This window comes from Sus scrofa, chromosome 1, assembly GCF_054392235.1.
Source record: "Sus scrofa isolate SSC_HxYL_T2T_F1_AM1 chromosome 1, Sscrofa_HxYL_maternal_Yorkshire_Landrace_v2.0, whole genome shotgun sequence".
Taxonomy (NCBI): Eukaryota; Metazoa; Chordata; class Mammalia; order Artiodactyla; family Suidae; genus Sus; species Sus scrofa.
In genome coordinates, this window is record NC_139383.1 from 228213024 (window position 1) to 228230946 (window position 17923).

Sequence of the window (17923 nt, forward strand, 5' to 3'; positions counted from 1 at the left end):
TAAGCGGTATCACATGATATCTATCTTTGGCTTACTTCACTTAGTATGATAATCTTTAGGTCCATCATGTTGCTGCAAGTGGATTTTATTTTATTATTATTATTATTATTTTTTTGTCTTTTTGCTATTTCTTGGGCTGCTCCCGCGGCATATGGAGGTTCCCAGGCTAGGGGTAGAATCGGAGCTGTAGCCACCAGCCTACGCCAGAGCCACAGCAACGCGGGATCCGAGCCGCGTCTGCAACCTACACCACAGCTCACAGCAACGCTGGATCGTTAACCCACTGAGCAAGGGCAGGGACCAAACCCGCAACCTCATGATTCCTAGTCGGATTCGTTAACCACTGCGTCACGACAGGAACTCCTATTTTATTATTATTTTTTATGGCCACTCCTGCGGCACATAGAAGTTCCTGATTCAGGAATTGAATCCAAGCCAGAGCTGCAACCTATGCCACAGCTGTGGCAACCCTGGATCCTTTAACCCACTGTGCAGGGCTGTGGATTGCACCTGCACCCCTGTAGCAACCCTAGTTACTGCAGTTGGATTCTTAACCCACTGCGCCATGGTGGGAACTCCTTGATTTTTTTTTTTTTTTTTTAATGGCTGAGTATTAATCCACTGTATGTATGTACCACATTTTCCTTATCCACTCATTTGTGGATGGACATTTAGGTTGCTTCCATGACTTAGCTACTGTAAATAGTGCTGCAGTGAATGCTGGGGTACCTGTATATTTTCAAATTATGTTTTTCTCCAGATATATGCCCAAGATTGTGATTGCAGGATCATACTTAGAACCTCCATACTCTTCTCCATAGTGGTTGTGCCAGCTTACATTCCCACCTTTTCCCATACTCCCTCTAGCATTTATTGTTTGTAGACTTGGTGATGGCCATTCTAACTGGTGTGAGGTGTACCTCATGTAGTTTTGATTTGCATTTCTCTAATAAGGGATATTGGACATCTTTTCATGTGCCTTTTGGCCACGTGTATGTCTTTGTTGGAGAACTGTCTAATCTGCCCATTTTTTGATTCGGGTTGTTTGTTTTTTTGATATTGAGTTGTATGAGCTGTTTGTATATTTTATTTTATTTATTTTATTTATTTTTTTTTTTTTTTGTCTTTTTGCCATTTCTTGGGCCGCTCCCGCGGCATATGGAGGTTCCCAGGCTAGGGGTCTAATTGGAGCTGTAGCTGCCAGCCTACGCCAGAGCCACAGCAACGCAGGATCCGAGCCGCATCTGCGACCTACACCACAGCTCACGGCAACGCCGGAACCTTGACCCACTGAGCAAGGGCAGGGATCGAACCTGCAACCTCATGGTTCCTAGTCGGATTCGTTAACCACTGCACCTGTTTGTATATTTTAGAGAGTAATTCCTTGTTGGTTGCATTGTCTGCAAATATTTTCTCCCATTTTGTAGGCTGTCTTTTTGTTTGGTTTATGGATTCCTTTGCTGTCATGCACTTTCTTTACATCACACAACTCTTAACCTCCGGGAGCTGCCCTTTAGGGCACTGACTTAAGCAATAGCCTTGGCTTCTGTCCAAGGTATAGAGTTAATTCTTGACTGCTCCTTTTCGGCAGTGGATGCACTTTGTGCAAGAGGAAGAGAGATCTGGAGTCTAGGAGAGGTAGCCAAAGGAACTTCATTACCATGTTTTAAAAAGATCCCTTATGGGCAGACAAAATGTGACACTAGGGATTTTTCTCTTTAGAATGTGTAGTTTTTCATCAGGCACATCTTCCTTATTTAAATCTGGTCATTTTGGAAAAAGCATGTGCTTGCTGTGCCCTGAAAAGTCCTTGGTTTCAAATGAGCTTGAGGGAACCCACTATACTTTCTGTACGCATGTTCTGATTTTGGGGCCAAGGATGCCTCTGTGTTGAAAGCTGAAGATGTAGACATTTCAGTTGAAACTAGCAGAAGCCCTGTATCTTTCCACAAATCCATATTCTGTGGGCTCAAAAAGCCTCAGAGTTCTTACCAAGTTGATTCCACAACTCATTCATATGCCTAGTGATGTGTTGCAGATGGCGTTTGAGGGCACGGTTGAAGACAAGCTGGAGTTTCTTGACAAGTGTGGTTTCCTTCAATGGCTGTGGCCACCAACTTACAGTAAATTAGAGATTTCTGGGACTGTCCCAGTTCCTCTAAAAGTTTCTGGCTTGCTTAATCCTTTCAATCTATTCTGACTTAAGTCATCTTTGGAAAACCAAAGTTTATAGTCCTGGTTGAAAGCATTTAAACTGAATGCATCAGTGGGCTTTCTTTGTCAGAAGTGATTTGTGCCCATACCCACTGATCCCTCCTGGTAGCCCCAACACATCACGATTAACCATGTCCCTATGACTTGAGGCTGGGCTTGAAACTCAAAATCCATTTAGTGAAAGAAAACTCTGCCCTTGAGCCTTGACCATGCTGATTAAACATCAGCCATTTAGTTGGCTTTGGTCTGAAATGTGAAACTATAAAGCTTCAGATGGGGGTAAAAATATAAAAACCTCTTCGCTTTGTTTGAACATATCCTCCTTTGACTTTAGAGGGTTTTCACAGAAGAAAACACAGAAATCATTGATAGAAAGTTCTTTCCTAGCATTGAGATCTGGTTTTAGGTCAGGCCATTTGACTCAGCTCTCTACACAGGCTGGAGACTGGTTGTGATCTAGAGTGAGCACAGGCTTTAGAGGCAGATGCGTCCTTGGAAAAGCATCTTTTCTGAATCTCAATTTCTTGCCAATAAGATGGGGAGAATATTTCTACTTTGCACTGCTGCTGTTAGATTAAATGAGGTAATACACATAAGGCATCAAGGATAGCAACCGGATATAGTAGATGCTTAAAACTGATGCCACTTCTGTTACCTCAGCTGCTGTTACTACTGCCGCCAGTATTACTACTATCACAAAACAACTATTATTACTACTACTGATACTTTTCCCCTCTAAGCTCTTTCTAGGCCCCAAATCCTATAACTATCTTTTGTTATAAGAAAATTTATCCAATTTTCAATCAGTTGTAACATTTGATAAGTGAATACTATGAGAAAACCATAAAAGAGTATGTTTTGGGTGGATGATGCCTATGTTTCTTTGATGTCTAGTCCAAAAGGACCACAGAAAAACTATGGGTCCAAAAAAATCTCTATAATATCAATCGTGTGAGCCACAACTGTAACTTGCAAAACTTAAAAAAATTTTTTTTTCTGTCTTTTTAGGGCTGAACCAGCAGCATATGGAGGTTCCCAGGCTCGGAGTTGAATTAGAGCTGCAGCCGCCAGCCTATGCCACAGCAATGTGGGATCCAAGCTGTGTCTGTGACCTACCCCACAGCTCACACAAACAATGGATTCCCAACCCACAGAGCGAGGCCAGGAATCAAACCTGAGTCCTCATGGATACTAGTCAGTTTGTTACAGCTGAGCCACAACAGGAACTCCCAGAGAGGATTTTTTAAGTCAGTGATTCCTCTGGACCTCACAGTTGGTTACTTGCTCTGGGCCAGTAGTTATTAGCAAGTTTAATTTAAGAATACACCAGATGAGGGCGAGAGGTTTCCATGTGAATTGTTTATTTTCAGCCTCTTGGCCCGAAGTTTATTTCTCTAGCAGTGAGGTTAAAAAAGGGTTGGGGTAGAGAATTCATAATAAAGTTTCAAATACCCAAAAGAACTGGCACTTCATACAACCACTCCTTGGAGATCAGTTTGGCACAGACTGGGTTCCACAGGCCAGGGTGAGGAAGGTGGGAAAAGGCACTTGGAGAAGTAAAAGTGACAACTGCTGGAAACATGGTGGTTGTGGAACTTTCTCAGGCATGATTTGGGGTTTAAATGTTAACATACTTGCTGCTATTCAAACTACAGAACTTGACTCATGCTCTTTAGGTTCAGTCTTCATTAGCCATTAATAGTTTTTACAGATCACAGGGCGCTGGTATGGTTTCCCAGCTAATGTGCCAAATGGTCTAGTTTGCACTTGCCTTCAGTTAATTCCAAGCAAACTGCAATAAATACTTTATGATTTAGGGTTTGGAAGACTTAAAAATGCACTGTAGTAGGACACTGTTAGAACATACTTTACAGCTGGGATTTCTGCCTATGTCAGCTGCTGAGGATGCAAGAGTGAATTAAGTCTAAAAGGTTCAGATTCAATTGTCTCTAGGCCTGGGGGCCCCATTTAGTCTTAAACTTCCACTCTAAACTGAAGTCTCAGGATTAACTCTAATCCCAACCCTTCACTTCAAAGCAGCACTATTCAGTAGAATGTTCCACTGGGATGGCACCTATTTCTACACTGATAGAACCTTCTACATATGCTCTGTTCAATCTGTATGTGTGGCTAGTGGCTACCATACTGTTCCAGAGAAACAACGCTGACAAAATTCACTAAATGACATTTTCACCATTTACTTGGGCAGATAGTTTGTCTTCATTTGATTAGAATTCTCTACAATATTTGAATCTGTTGATCATTTCGTTTTTTTTTTTGTTTTTTTTTTTTTTGCTTTTTAGGGCTACACCTGAGGTATATGGAGGTTTCCAGGCTAGTGGTTGAACTGGAGCTGCAGCTGCCAGCCCTATGCCACAGACACAGCAATATGTGATCCGAGCAGCATCTGTGACTTACACCACAGCTCTTGGCAATGCTCGATCCTTTAACCCACTGAGCAGGGCCAGGGATCGAACCCACATCCTAATGGATACTAGTCAGGTTTGTTTCCACTGCGCCACAACAGGAACTTCCATTTTATCCTTGAATAACCTCTCTTTGGGTTTCCACAGCACTGTGGTTTCATGGCTCTCTATCACCTTTCTGTTCCTTCTCATTCTCCCTTTTAGGCTCCCCCCTCTCTTCCTGCCTTTAATATTAGGGTTTTCTAGGGCTCAGTCCTTAGTCCCTTTCTCTTCCCTACAAATTCTCCACACATAATGTCATCCATTCCCAACATTTACTGAGTGCTCAGTATGTGGGCACCATTCTAAGCATTTTATATACATCCTCTGACTTAATTATCACTATTTGCATAAAATGGAGGTACTATTATTATCATTTTACAAGTGAGAAAACAGAAGCTTGGAGAATTCAAGTAACTTGGCTAAGGTCACAGCTAATCATCATGAAGCTAAGTGTCAAACATATATAACTGACTCATGACCCACATGCTTGATGGCCACCTTCAAGCCGATGACTCTAACTTCCATATCTGCAGTTGAAACTGCATTTCTTACTGCATGTTTCCACCCAGATGTTTGAAAGGCATTTTGTTTAATTAAAAAAATTTTCTTGCCTTTTTAAAGTTTTATTGATTTTTACAATGTTGGGAAAATTTCTGCTGTACAACAAAGTGATTTGGTTATACACGTACACATATACATCCTTTTTCAGATTCTTTTTATGCTACAGCAGCAACTTGAGCCACTGCAGTGACAATGCCAGATTCTTAAACCAATGAGCCACAGGGGAACTCCTTAAAAGGGGTTTTAAATTCTCAAAAAATGTAAACCCTTTGTCCTCCCATCTATACTAGCTTCTCTTATACTAGTACCTGTTCTGGTAAGCACCATCCATCAGTCCTGGAGGTCATCCTAGCTTTCCCCTGTCCCTCACTCTCAATCCAGAAGATGCCTCTTGAATTCATTAGCTCTTCTCTACCCACTGCCCCTGCCTCCGTGTCAGCACCTTAATGTAGGCCTTTTGGAACCTTACCTGCAATAATCTCCTAATTGGTCTTCCAGGTTATGGTTCCTACTCCCATCCAGTCCATGTGCCATATTGCCAATTACCTTTCCAAAAATGCCAGTCTGTCCATAATATGAAAGATTGTCTAAGACCCTTTCCTGAGCTTCTCACACAAAGCCTTTCACGATGTGATCCCTGCCTGCTTACTTCCCTGTGTTCTATACTTTGCACTCTTATGCTGCCATACCAAATAATCTGTACTCTGTAACTAGGCCATGGTTACATCAAGACCCCTGTTTGTGCTATTCCTTTTATCCACAATGCTCTTAGTTTCCTTCTTCTGCTAAATTCTTATTCCTCTTCTATGACTTAGCTAAACTTTCCCCTCCTCCAGGATGCCTTTCCTCACCTTCCAAGGGAGAGCTAACTCTTCCTTCTTTGGTGCCCCATTAAAACCTCTATTACAGCCTTCACCACACCACTTAGCATTTATTTAGATATCTGTATCCCATACCTAACCACTATGATCCCCCTGAAAGCAGGAACTGGCTCTTACTCAACCTTGAGTCCTACCTGTGCCTAGCACCAAGTGGGTGCACTGAACTGAGAACATAGTGATTCCTTTGGCTATCCAGACCTGAAGCAGAGTCCTGAGGAGCATGATCCCACTACTTGTAATACAGTTGTGCTTAATCCGGGAAATGGACTTTGTAGACCAACAAAGTCTAGCACTGCACCATTCTTGATCTCCCCCCACATGTGATGTTTACTTGAGGCAATTCCAGGGACAAGATGAAAATGATGAGTGTGACTTCATGCCCTACCTGATAGTGATGATCTGCCCAATGCCCAAGTCCAAGTCATTCAACTGCGCGATAAACACAGCTGCCACTGCTTCGTAGAGTGCGGTGCCATCCATGTTGATAGTAGCACCAACGGGTAACACAAATCTAGTGATTCTCTTGTCCACCTGGTTCTTCTCTTCAGCACAGCGGAAAGTGACAGGCAGTGTTGCTGAACTGGGTGATAAAAAAGAGGAAGGAAATGATGGTCTAGGGAATGCTGGTTCTCAATCCCTGCCTGAAGAAACACCTCTGTTCCAAAAACTAAACCAAGAGCTCAAAGCATGATGGCACTTTTGGCAGGTCTAGGAATCAGGTGCCATGCTTGGCAATGCCCCCAGCTATACCATAACCCCTTCCTGGGCTGCAGGCCATACCAAGAAGTCAGGAAATATCCAATAGGGTGAGGAAATATGTTCAAGGACAAGGGCAGAGACCATGGAGGTCATTTCTTGAATTAAAGGCAGCTACAAAACCCACCAGCTGCAGCCAGTGCTTCATCAGGTGAGGTGAGGGTGGATAAGGCTTGGCTCACAGACTTCTTCCAGACAACCCTCTTCTACTTACCTGGAGGAGATCATGAGAGCTGTCAGGAGAGCCTGGGCCATTCCCATGGCGAATCGGAAAGGGTTCTTTCGTACGATTATGAAATATATCAGTGGCAGAATAACAATGGAGTGGATTGCAAGCCTGTAAACAGCAGAGAAAAACAGCGTCATAGATGATACCACCTCTTCATACTAACTCTTTTTTCATAAAGCTTTTCTACTCATGATGTATATCATTCAACTTTCATAATGACCCAATGAGAAAATAAGAACAAGGGCAGGAATATATGTTGCCGTTGCACATAGGAGGAAGTAGAGACTCATCAAATCAAATATCTTGTCAAAGTTGGCGGCTAAGCCAGTAGCTGAGCCCATATTTTAGAGCTTACAGAACAGGTATAGCATGCTGCCAAGCCCTATATGTGCTCTTCCTGCTATACATGTTAACATGCTTTCACTTCCTTCTGCTGCTGAATTCTCACTCCTCTATGACTCAGAGAAACTTCCCCTCCTCAGGAAAGCATTCCCTCACCTTCGTCTCCTTGGTGACTCTGTGGCCCATATCCGCCTCTATTATAGCCCTTATCCCAGCACTCAGCCTGGACCACACCGCTGTCTTGCTGGACAGCACCCACCATCTACAAGGGGAGTCAGGGTGCAGTAGGGAGGAAGTAGCCCCTGCTCTCCCAGTCATACTTTAGGACAGACCTTCTTTTCGTTGTTATTCCTGCCTTCCATACTATCCTGTTTCGTGCGGAAATACACAGGCAATACAAAATACACAGGAAATACAAAAAAAGGGCTTAAGAAATGAGACTGAGCAGATGCCATGTAAGTGGCAACTTGGAGTTTACAGATGAGTTATGTGAGGCTGAAATAATAAGAAATGGCCACTGAAAATACAGATTCTGGAGGTCAGGAAGGAGGATCTTACAGAGAGTTTGTGGCTTTGGACTATGAGAAACTGAATTTTAGTTTTCTGTTAGAAACCTAGATGGGTTGAAAGGACAGAAACCAGCAGATGCCCATGATGAAATGGCTCAGCAGAGTAAACCTCAGTCCCATCACAGCCTGGACACAGCCCCTGGCTTCCAGGAAGGTGGATAGTCCCACCTCTATTACTACTGGGGCCCTGGGATTTGACGCTGGCCCTCATACTACAAGAACCCGGGCTTTTTCTCAGTTGGCCAGTAGACTATGCTTTTGGTGAACACAGATTAAGAACCAAATTCCATGCGGTGGAAACATCCCAAAGTAATCAAATTTCAGTAGGTGAGCTGAGGGCTCAAGTTGGGTGATTAGGGACATTAACCTGTGGGAGTCAAATTGATGGTGTTCAGTCATTCCCTTGGTCCATATTCTTTAGGACCTGTGACATATCCTGTCCTTGGGTAGATATTCTGGGGTGCCATTCATAATCTATCCCACCCCATCTCACCTCAAGGAACCGATAAATGGGCTATAATAAATATGCAAACAACCTTTCTTCTGCTGCCCTCCTGCTTTACACAATTCCTACCAGTCTGAAGATTTTTCTAGCACCCTTTCTGATGATGCAGGTGTGACAGTACTCACCAGCCCCACCAGCAGTGCTGGAACCAACTAGCTATCTGACTCCTACTTGCTTAAGTCTGATTTAATTTAGGTCCTACCTAATTTCTTTGACTTGGGGTACATGGGGGATTTTCTTGTTTGTTTAGTTTACATCCTCAAAGAAGTAATGGCCAGGAGAGGGCCAAGAGAGGCTACCAGTGGGATTTTTCTCTTGTTCTAAGAAGTGATTTTTACACAACTAATAGAGACAGAGACAAAACATGGTCCAGGCTGTTCTGCCAAGATCTGGAAATTGGCACAGTGTGATCCACCTCCAGTTCAGCTGTTAAAGGGCAGCCCTCCTCCCCACTGCTCTCTTATCTATGAATCCCATCTTTCCCTGCACATGGGAGAGAAGCCAGTTTTAACCAACTAAAACCCAGGCTCTCAGCAACAATCCATTGGCTCAAATGAGGTCTCTGTTTCTTCTTTTGAGTTTGACATACCCACTCAGGACAGTGGCCATGTAAAGGCCCAGTTTGCGGAATATTTCCCAGTCTTCAACTTCTATGATCTTCCCGGCAATCAGGAACAAAATACCAATTGGCATGTAACTAGAAAGTAAGCAAAACAAAGACATACTTCTATCATTAAGTATTTTCTTAGAGTGAGAATGCTGGGGAATAAATAAGCCAGGGTGCTCATCTTGGCCTGGCTGAATAAGCTGGGAGCAGCACAGGGGACACAGTGAAGCCAAGATCTCAGTTTCAGGCCCTGCTGGAACACACAGGTTTCAGCACCCCTGTGCACCTTAGCTTCTATCCACCTAAACTATCATAAGGGGCACACTTGGTAAGAAGGTGCACAGGATATGTAAACTGGTACATATCCCATACCTAACTCCTAGTAAACATACACCCTGCTGACTGTCACATCTGCAGGTCTTTCTTTAGCTTGACTCTCTAAATATGGCCACTAGGCTCTGTGTAGGCAAGGTCATCTTGTTTCCCAGGTGGTGGTATCAGCAACAGAGCAACAGAATTAGTAGTGCCAGTAGTTCTAACAGCTCTGTTTTGTGGAGCTTTCATTACATGCTTTGCATTGGGTTAAGTATTTTACGTGCATCATTTCACTTAATGTACTTCTCCCCACTCTAGGGGTAGACTTTATTATCCCTTTATACAGATGATGAAGGTGAAGTTCAGCAGGATTAAGGGACTGAAATAACCCTTGACATCACTGTCAATGTCTATACTTTGGATGAAATGTTGAACTAACTTGCTATGAGATAAGCAGGGCAGAGGTCTTCTAGGAAAGACCTAGAAGACTTCTCAAGGGATAGGGTAGATACTCAGGTGGTGCTGCTGGTACGTTCGGCAATGGTGGATGCGTTAGTGCCCATGTTGTGCCAGTTGTAAATATTCTGAATATCACATCTGCATGGGAAGTTCTTTGTGTTTCGATGTGCAGGGAGCTCCTTCAAATCACTCCATTAAGAGTTATTTCTTACATAAATGCTGCCTGAGTGCAAGATGATCAAGGGCTTGGGTAGAAAAGACAATGGCTGATATCTAGACTTTTGTTAGCGAACTAACTCCTAAGTAAGAGTGGAATTACATAATACTCTAGTGTCTCAATATTCGCCCTCTCTAGGGTAAGGTCAGTTGATCAGCATAAACCTCTCCGTTCTAGTTTTGAAGGGTCAGTCATCAGGAGAAGTGAGATGGCATTAACTGGAGTCTGCTCACCACATAATGATTTGAACGATTTTCATGGTTGCATCGCTCAGAGCATTGAAGAAATCCACCAGAATCTGTCCCCTTTCTCCCATTTTTCCAATGACAAGTCCAAAAACGAGGCAAAAAACAATCAAGCCCAGGACATTTATGCCGTCTGAATACATGCCTACGACTTTGTATTCCTTTGTTTTGTTCTGCGGATCAAAATCAAGAAAATATATTGATGCATGATTATCATCTTGTTAGAAGGCATAGGCCCTGAAACAGGGAGATACAATAGCTAAACAAACTAGTGATCTACCAACAACTTTGGGAAATGTAATTAAAAAACAAAACAGAACACCTACGTATGTGTCAGATTTTACTGATCCCACCTTCTGCCATTGAACTTTAAAGTGTTTTTTTCCCTCTCCTGGAACAAATCCATATCTGAATATTTCTTTTGAAGATTTCTTATTCTGGATGTCTTAAATTTTTAATAAGAACTCTAGAATCAAGGTGTTTTTCAGGGTTATTTTAACTGCTAGTTACATTTGGAGTCTGCATAAAAAAGATACAAATTAATAATTCAGGAAGCTCAAAATATTTAGCTGTATGGACATTTTTAGGACATTTTACTATCTGTTTTACCCTGAAAATGAATGCAGGAACATTTTTTTACTCCCTCTTACCTTGGATTACCAATAGGATTTTACAGATATAAAAATTCACCAGATATCTACCACTATGAACCATTTCTTCATTTTATCTTGGGTAAGAATAGCAGGAGATATGCTGAGAGAGAACTCAATCTGAGTTGTGCAGCATGAGATTTACTGAGAGATTTCATAGCGAGATAATGTATTCTGTGTGGTACAAACCAGGTTTATAGAGAATTATTTGGATGAGACACTGGGATACCAATTATTTCTTACTTAGGATCTGATATGACCAAACACATATTTATCAAGCAGCTAGTGTGCTAACTGCATTGGTTGCAGAAGAAGGTCTTCAAATGCAGTTGGACAGATAAGACTGATTATGAGAAATAGGAGCCAGTGATAGCAAGATGTGTGTGTGTAATTTACTGTACAGTCAAGCTGAGTTATAGGCATTAAGCATTATACGGAGACTGGAAACATGAATGAGAGCTATGAGGTTAGGGAAAGCTAGGCCTGAGCCGCAGGTAGCCAGGAGATAAAAGCACAGTCCAGAAAAATGGTAAGGAAAGGCAAAAGGCATCATGCACTGGGTCTCTGTACCCTGCTTAGATAATTCCTACCTATGGAGGAGGTAGATCTAGATAGAATAGATGGGGCTCGCTGAGAAGGAAGCTGGGAACCTAAGGAGTTGCCAGGTCATAGAAGGCTTTCTGTAGGAGGAAACAGGGAGCCAACTGCGGTATATTTAAATTTTTTTTTTTTTTTTTTTTTTTTTTTTTGTCTTTCTAGGGCTGAACCTGTGGCATATAGGGGTTCCCAGGCTAGGGGCCAAATCGGAGCTGTAGCTGCCAGCCTGCACTAGAGCCACAGCAGCACAGGATCTGAGCCGCGTCTGTGACCTACACTACAGCTCAGGGCAACACTGGATCCTTAACCCACTGAGCGAGGCCAGGGATCGATCCCGCGTCCTCATGGATGCTAGTTGGGTTCGTTAACCACTGAGCCATGAGGGGAGCTCCCTAATTTGAATTCTTAAATCTAATGAATATCTCTTTTCCTTAAATCATTCCTTCCTGTGTGAAGGCAGAGTACATCAAGGAGAAATTACTACAGCACTACAAATATACTACTCTCTAATCTCCAAGGCTGAAATCCCCAAAGCTCTCAGAGCCCATTAATTTCATTGATAGATTTATGGCAAACTCTTGGTGGCAAAATCTATCCTGAACTGAGATGAGTCTACTTGTAGTCTATCTCTCTAACTTGGCAGAACATTATAAGTTAGCTGCAGAAATACTGATGTGCTTGATTTGAGAATATTACTGCCATTCCCACTTAAGGATATTGTATAAGACATGGTACATATACCACCTGGCCCTTCTAAAGGAGTAAGCTCTGAACTTGGAATCACATCTGGGTAGAATTTCAGATAAGGAACTGTAGGCCTGCATTCCATGTTTATGCAGTCTTGCAAATCTAACTAGTAGTTCCTGAGGTGCCCAATTCAACTCTGAGTGGCAGGGATACAGAAGGGACAGGGCTCATTTATTTTCTCTATGTGGTTCAGTTGGTCCTCATTATTCTCAGAAGTTACACTCTATAAAGTGGCCTCCAACACTGAATTAGTGAATATTGAATCACTGTTCCTAGGGGAAAGAGAGGATTAGGATCCTGCGAACCAAGAGTCACAACATTTTTGTCAATATAAAACCTTGCTTTCTGCGTGTTTCTGTTCAAAGACTCCTTATTAATTATATATTATTTAGTCATTAACAATGAACTCACAGCCAGTGATACTTTAACCTATCCTTGAATGAAGCTTATCTAATGCATGTGTTGTTTTCTCATCAGCCTTCTTGCTCTTGGGAACACTAACTAGACAGCACTGAAGCATGATGCTTGGGGGACACTTCAAAAGGTAAAATCACCAAGACAAAGAACAAAAATGTGAAAAATGTGGCATAAACACACTGCACAAAGGACACATTTACTGTATAAGAGCTGGATCAAGAAGACAGAGCATAACCTTGTTCAACCTCAGCTGGGAGCACGTGCTGGGTAACTTAAAATTTTCACCACTCTTTGTGTGTCTGTGAATGACCATGACAGCATCGTGTGGATTTTGGGCTTACAAATACATTTTAGTGAGTAGGTGAATTCACAAATGTGGAACCTGCAAATAATGAGGATGGACTTATTTCCACCCCCTGATCACTCATGGCTCAGTCCCTGCCTACTGGTGAAGGGAGCAAATAACAGGATGGAAATGGTACCTTGAAAATAGCAGTCGTCATGGTGGCTGTGACAGACACTTCTGTCCCATTCGTCTCTGGCTCACTAGAAGGAGTCACTTCTTCACGCGTGGTTTTGTACTGCACATTGGAAGGAAAAAAATGATCAAATAACACACACAAAAAAATTTATTAAGCTTCTGAGGCTAAACCACAGGAATATGACTTTGGCCAGACAAGCACCAGTAAAAGGTCTCACCTCGGAGGCCTCTGTTGGCTTCAGTTTTGGACGGTATCTCCCATGGAAACAAAAGTGGGATTAAGAAATCCAACCCCCTGACTGCCACAGCCACCATTCAATGGTGTCAAAATGTACTCCGACTTTCATAATACAGGACCAATTAATGGAGCAGTGATGTGAAAGAATGTATAGGTTTTATTTCTAGGTGCTTTAATAGACTGTAGAGATCCTGGCAATCATTTTTGTTTATGTTAATTTATTTATTCATGTATTTTTTTTGTCTTTTTTTTTTTTTTTTTTTAGGGCCGCATCCGTGGCATATGAAGGTTCCCAGGCTAGGGGTCTAATTGGAGCTACAGATGCCAGCCTACACCATGGCCACAGCAACACCAGATCCAAGCCACGTCTATGACCTACACCACAGCTCATGGCAGTGCCGGAACCTTAACCCACTGAGCGAGGCCAGGGATCAAACCTGCAACCTCATGGTTCCTAGTCAGATTCGTTTCTGCTGCACCATGACAGGAACTCCTCACGTATTATTTTTAATCTTGAAAAAAACCCCACCTCATTGCTTTGATAAATGTAGGCAGCATGACTTTAATAAACATCAAGAACTATATGGTTGTTCCAAAATCAACAGTCCCTTTAGGGCTGTTACATGAGTGAGATTTCTGTTGAATTCCCTTCCTTTAGCCATGCTGGTTCTGTTGGGCTTCAGCAGAGACGTTTAAGAAAGAGCTAGTATATCATCACATCAGGCATAAATGTCACTTCAGTGGAAACTCTGCCAACACCAAGAACCTTACAAATGACCACTGTGGCTTAACCCCCTAAATAGAGGTGGCTCTGTGCCTTTTGGAGGTCGGCAGGGAGTGATTTAATTGCCATTTTTTGTTGGTATACACTGAGGTCTCTGTTCATGTAATTTATGTAAGTGAATTCAGCAGCTTGTGATAGACTCAGCTGTCCTAAAGTGGACAGATAAACACGAGAAAAAGGCTTAAAGGAATTGAAGTGAAGAGATTGCTGAACTTTCCTAAAGGAACAATCATGGCTTTGTTATGTTGCTCTGTAGAGTGCCAGCAAATGGACACATAAAGATTAAGGAAAAGACCAAATACCAGGAACACTAACTATACATGTGAGTCAGATACTGATTTCCCAACATGTAAGGGAAAGGAAAGAGGAGATGGAGGGCTACTTTTTCTCACTGCATTGTATCTGAAGGTAGTCCAAGTTTCTTCATAAATATAATGTGGCTCTCCAAAAATAGGTACCAGAGGCCACTTTTTTTTTTGCCATGCCACACCTGCAGCATGTGGAAGTTCCCTGGCCTAGCCACAGCAATGCTGGATCCTTTAATGCAATGTGCTGGGCCAGGGATTGAACCTGAGCCTCTCTAGCAACTTGAGCCATGCAGTCAGATTCTTAACTTACTGCACCACAGCAGGAACTCCTAGAAGCCACATTTTAACACACTCATTGTTTGACAGGTTCCTAACTTGATCCAGTTGAGCCCTTTTGGACAGAAGAGCAGTGTAAGCAGTGTAAGCCACCTCACTGTGGCTGGAAAAACCAGGGTTATGAAACAGACAATCACCTGAAATTACTCCATACCATAGGTACATTTCCTGCCATTTTTTGATGGGATAATTCTGTTTCTTGGGTGACAGCAAAACAAAAAAAATCTTAAGTGATAGTGGGGAAGAGGGGAGCAATTTAAGGATAAAAGTCATTATCCTTACCTGCTGGAAACAGGCCTGCACAAGATTTTCAGGGAACATATTCCTGTTGGAGACATGAAAAGCAGTATCATGTTATGGCAAAGGTGCTGTTTTTTTTGTTTTGTTTGGTTTTGTTTTTGTCATACCCAATACACTGATGGAAATGAGTATAACATAGAATTAGTACTCTGGTTTTTCTTCTGGCCTTTGCATAATACTTCCTTATATTAAGATTTACTTTTCCCTGCTGAGCTTCAAGAGCTTCTACCAGGTATAGAGAGCTTCCTAACCAACCATTACACTTAACTCACTCACAGGTAGCCGATATGCTTGCTGTCCTTGGTGAAACACTGCACTGCAGGTGGTCACACACAGTTAAGAGACTTCTTCTGCACATTTCTGTTTTCATCAATGAGAGTCCACTGCACTTGTTCCCCAATTCTTTATGCCAATGGAAAATATCATTGTAGTTATTGAATTATGTACATCAATGCAAAATGAGTAGGAAAAGGAAGGAATGGTTTCTATAAAAACTAAGCTGAATGCCTAGAAACTCAGTCAAGGAAAGTGAGTAAAATTTCTATGGTTAAGGGAGTTCCCATCATGGCTCAGTGGTTAATGAACCTGACTAGTATCCATGAGGATGTGGGTTTGATCCCCAGTCTCCCTCAGTGGGTAAGGATCTGGCATTGCTGTGAGCTGTGGTGTAGGTCGAACACGACTCGGATCTCGTGTTGCTGTGGCTGTGGTATAGGCCGGTGGCTGCAGGAACCCTAGCCTGGGAGCCTCCATATGCCCCAGGTGCGACCTTAAAAAGACAAAAAAAAAAAAAAAAAAGTCCTATGGTTGCATTAGGTAAGGGAAGACAAGTGAAATAAAAAGAACAATCAGAAGGATTCAGCTTTCTTTGCAATTTCTTATGGTTTGTTACTCCACTTCATGGATACAATCTGGAAATTATAGATGATGCATTTATAAAGGCAGCTTAGGCAACAGAAATGATATGAAATTACAATCAACTGACACACTCAAAGACAAAACCTTGGCTCTACACCCCAAAACTGGCAAATAAATGTACTTTAAAGTGTAAACAAAATATGGAATATATATCTAACTTTTTTTTATGATTCTTTGCTTTAAATGCTGTTTTTTAAAAAAGTAACTGACCAACCTCTAGCCCTGATTGCTTCAGATAAGAGGGTTTCTCCTGTACAATTAAAAAATGTATTTCTTGGAGTTCCTGTTGTGGCTCAGTGGCTAGCGAATCTGACTAAGAACCATGAAGTTGTGGGTTCAATCCCTGGCCTTGCTCAGTGGGTTAAGGATCCAGTGTTGCCGTGAGCTGTGGTGTAGGTTGCAGACGCGGCTCGGATCCTGTGTTGCTGTGGCTGTGGTGTAGGCCGGCAGCTACAGCTCCGATTAGACCCCTAGCCTGGGAACCATTAGACCCCTATCCTGGGAACCTCCATATGCCGTGGATGTGGCCCTAGAAAAAGGCAAAAAAAAAAAAAAAAGTATTTCTTCAAGTATGCTTCAGAACTAACCATCCAACCCAGCCCAGAATCATAATGCAACCAATCTGCTATCAAAACCTCTGTCCATTCTAAACCCTGACAGAGGAGCCTGTTCCTTCCCTTCCCTCTTGGAACCAGGACGGCTATGTAAATTTTGGGTTCCAGGGAAAAATGAAAATGTATAATGTTTCAAAAATTATTAAAAATTTCAAGATGGTAACAGCAGAGCACTAAACCAAGCATGGGGCCCTGTGTGACCACAAAGGTCACTTGTCTATGAATCATCCTGCTGGCCAGACACTCACCTGATCAGGTCTAACATGGCATCCACTGTACTGATTTCAGGGCTGCTGCCTGTCCTGTCAATTTCATCCATTTTCTGGGTGACACCAGGCTTGATGCTCACCACCAGGATGATACCTAAGGCCAAAGATAGCACCCACAGATCATTAAGAACCTCCCAGGGCACCTGACACCCCTTGTGCATCTATCTTAGAACTGGTGGGCCTGGTGGTACCAGGCAACACTGGGATGGGGACACTGAAGTCCAGCCAAAATGCCAAGCCTAGTGGGGACCTCAACATCTGCCTTAATTATTTTTCCATCTAAATGAAACAGAAGGAACTCTTCCTGTGTGTTTTTAGAAAATGAAGGGGCTGCACTATAGAGGTGCTTCTGGAAATACCTGCTGATAAGAATACTCTTTTTTTTTTCCTTTTCTTTAGCTTATGAGATCAGCCTATGCAGGGGGTGGGGTGAAAATGATTCATTTTCCAACTCAGGGCACTCATTCAACATCTTTCTGTAACGGTTACCCACAGATGCTGGTTATTTTTCTGAAGGTCATAGAGAATTATCTTCCATCCCACAAGCCATCTAATATCTGGAAAGCTGTTGTATAACCCATAAAAGGATGTGGGTTAGGAAGTACTGTTCCATGTGACTCTTGGGGGTGGAATGAGAATAGGAGTTCCAAGGAGAGAGAGTTGTTAGTTCTTATCACTGTAAGGAAGAACTGTCTAAGAGAGCATCTGAAAGTACCATTTTGGCCTATGGAGGTAATGGGTCCAAGCAGGGATGGGAAGTTTTAGGCAAGACCAGGTTGTCTGACTAGAGGGGAATGAAGATGAAAAGGTCCCATGTACTTTATCACTCCTCTCAAGGGGAAATGCCAGTCCAAGGGGATAGGACTTTATGATGCTGAATGGGTCAGTTTTGCTAC

At 42.5% G+C, this 17923-nt stretch overlaps 2 protein-coding genes across 5 annotated transcripts in view; one reads left to right on the forward strand and one right to left on the reverse strand.

Annotated features, from left to right (window-relative positions):
* Positions 1 to 13070, forward strand: part of SPATA6L (spermatogenesis associated 6 like) — a 96777-nt gene extending 83707 nt beyond the window's left edge. For all 3 annotated transcript variants that reach the window (XR_014822151.1, XR_014822225.1, XR_014822185.1), the window contains one exon: positions 12840 to 13070. The gene's annotated coding sequence lies outside the window, so the exon portion shown is untranslated. The remainder of the gene's footprint in view (positions 1 to 12839) is intronic.
* The window catches only part of SLC1A1 (solute carrier family 1 member 1), a 75329-nt gene that overhangs the window by 4962 nt on the left and 52444 nt on the right, over positions 1 to 17923 (reverse strand). The window contains 7 exon segments of one of the 2 annotated variants that reach the window (NM_001164649.2): positions 6510 to 6704; positions 7095 to 7217; positions 9115 to 9222; positions 10357 to 10541; positions 13262 to 13360; positions 15209 to 15251; positions 17007 to 17121. In NM_001164649.2, coding sequence (NP_001158121.1) covers positions 6510 to 6704; positions 7095 to 7217; positions 9115 to 9222; positions 10357 to 10541; positions 13262 to 13360; positions 15209 to 15251; positions 17007 to 17121 — 868 coding nt within the window. 2 annotated transcript variants of the gene reach the window in all.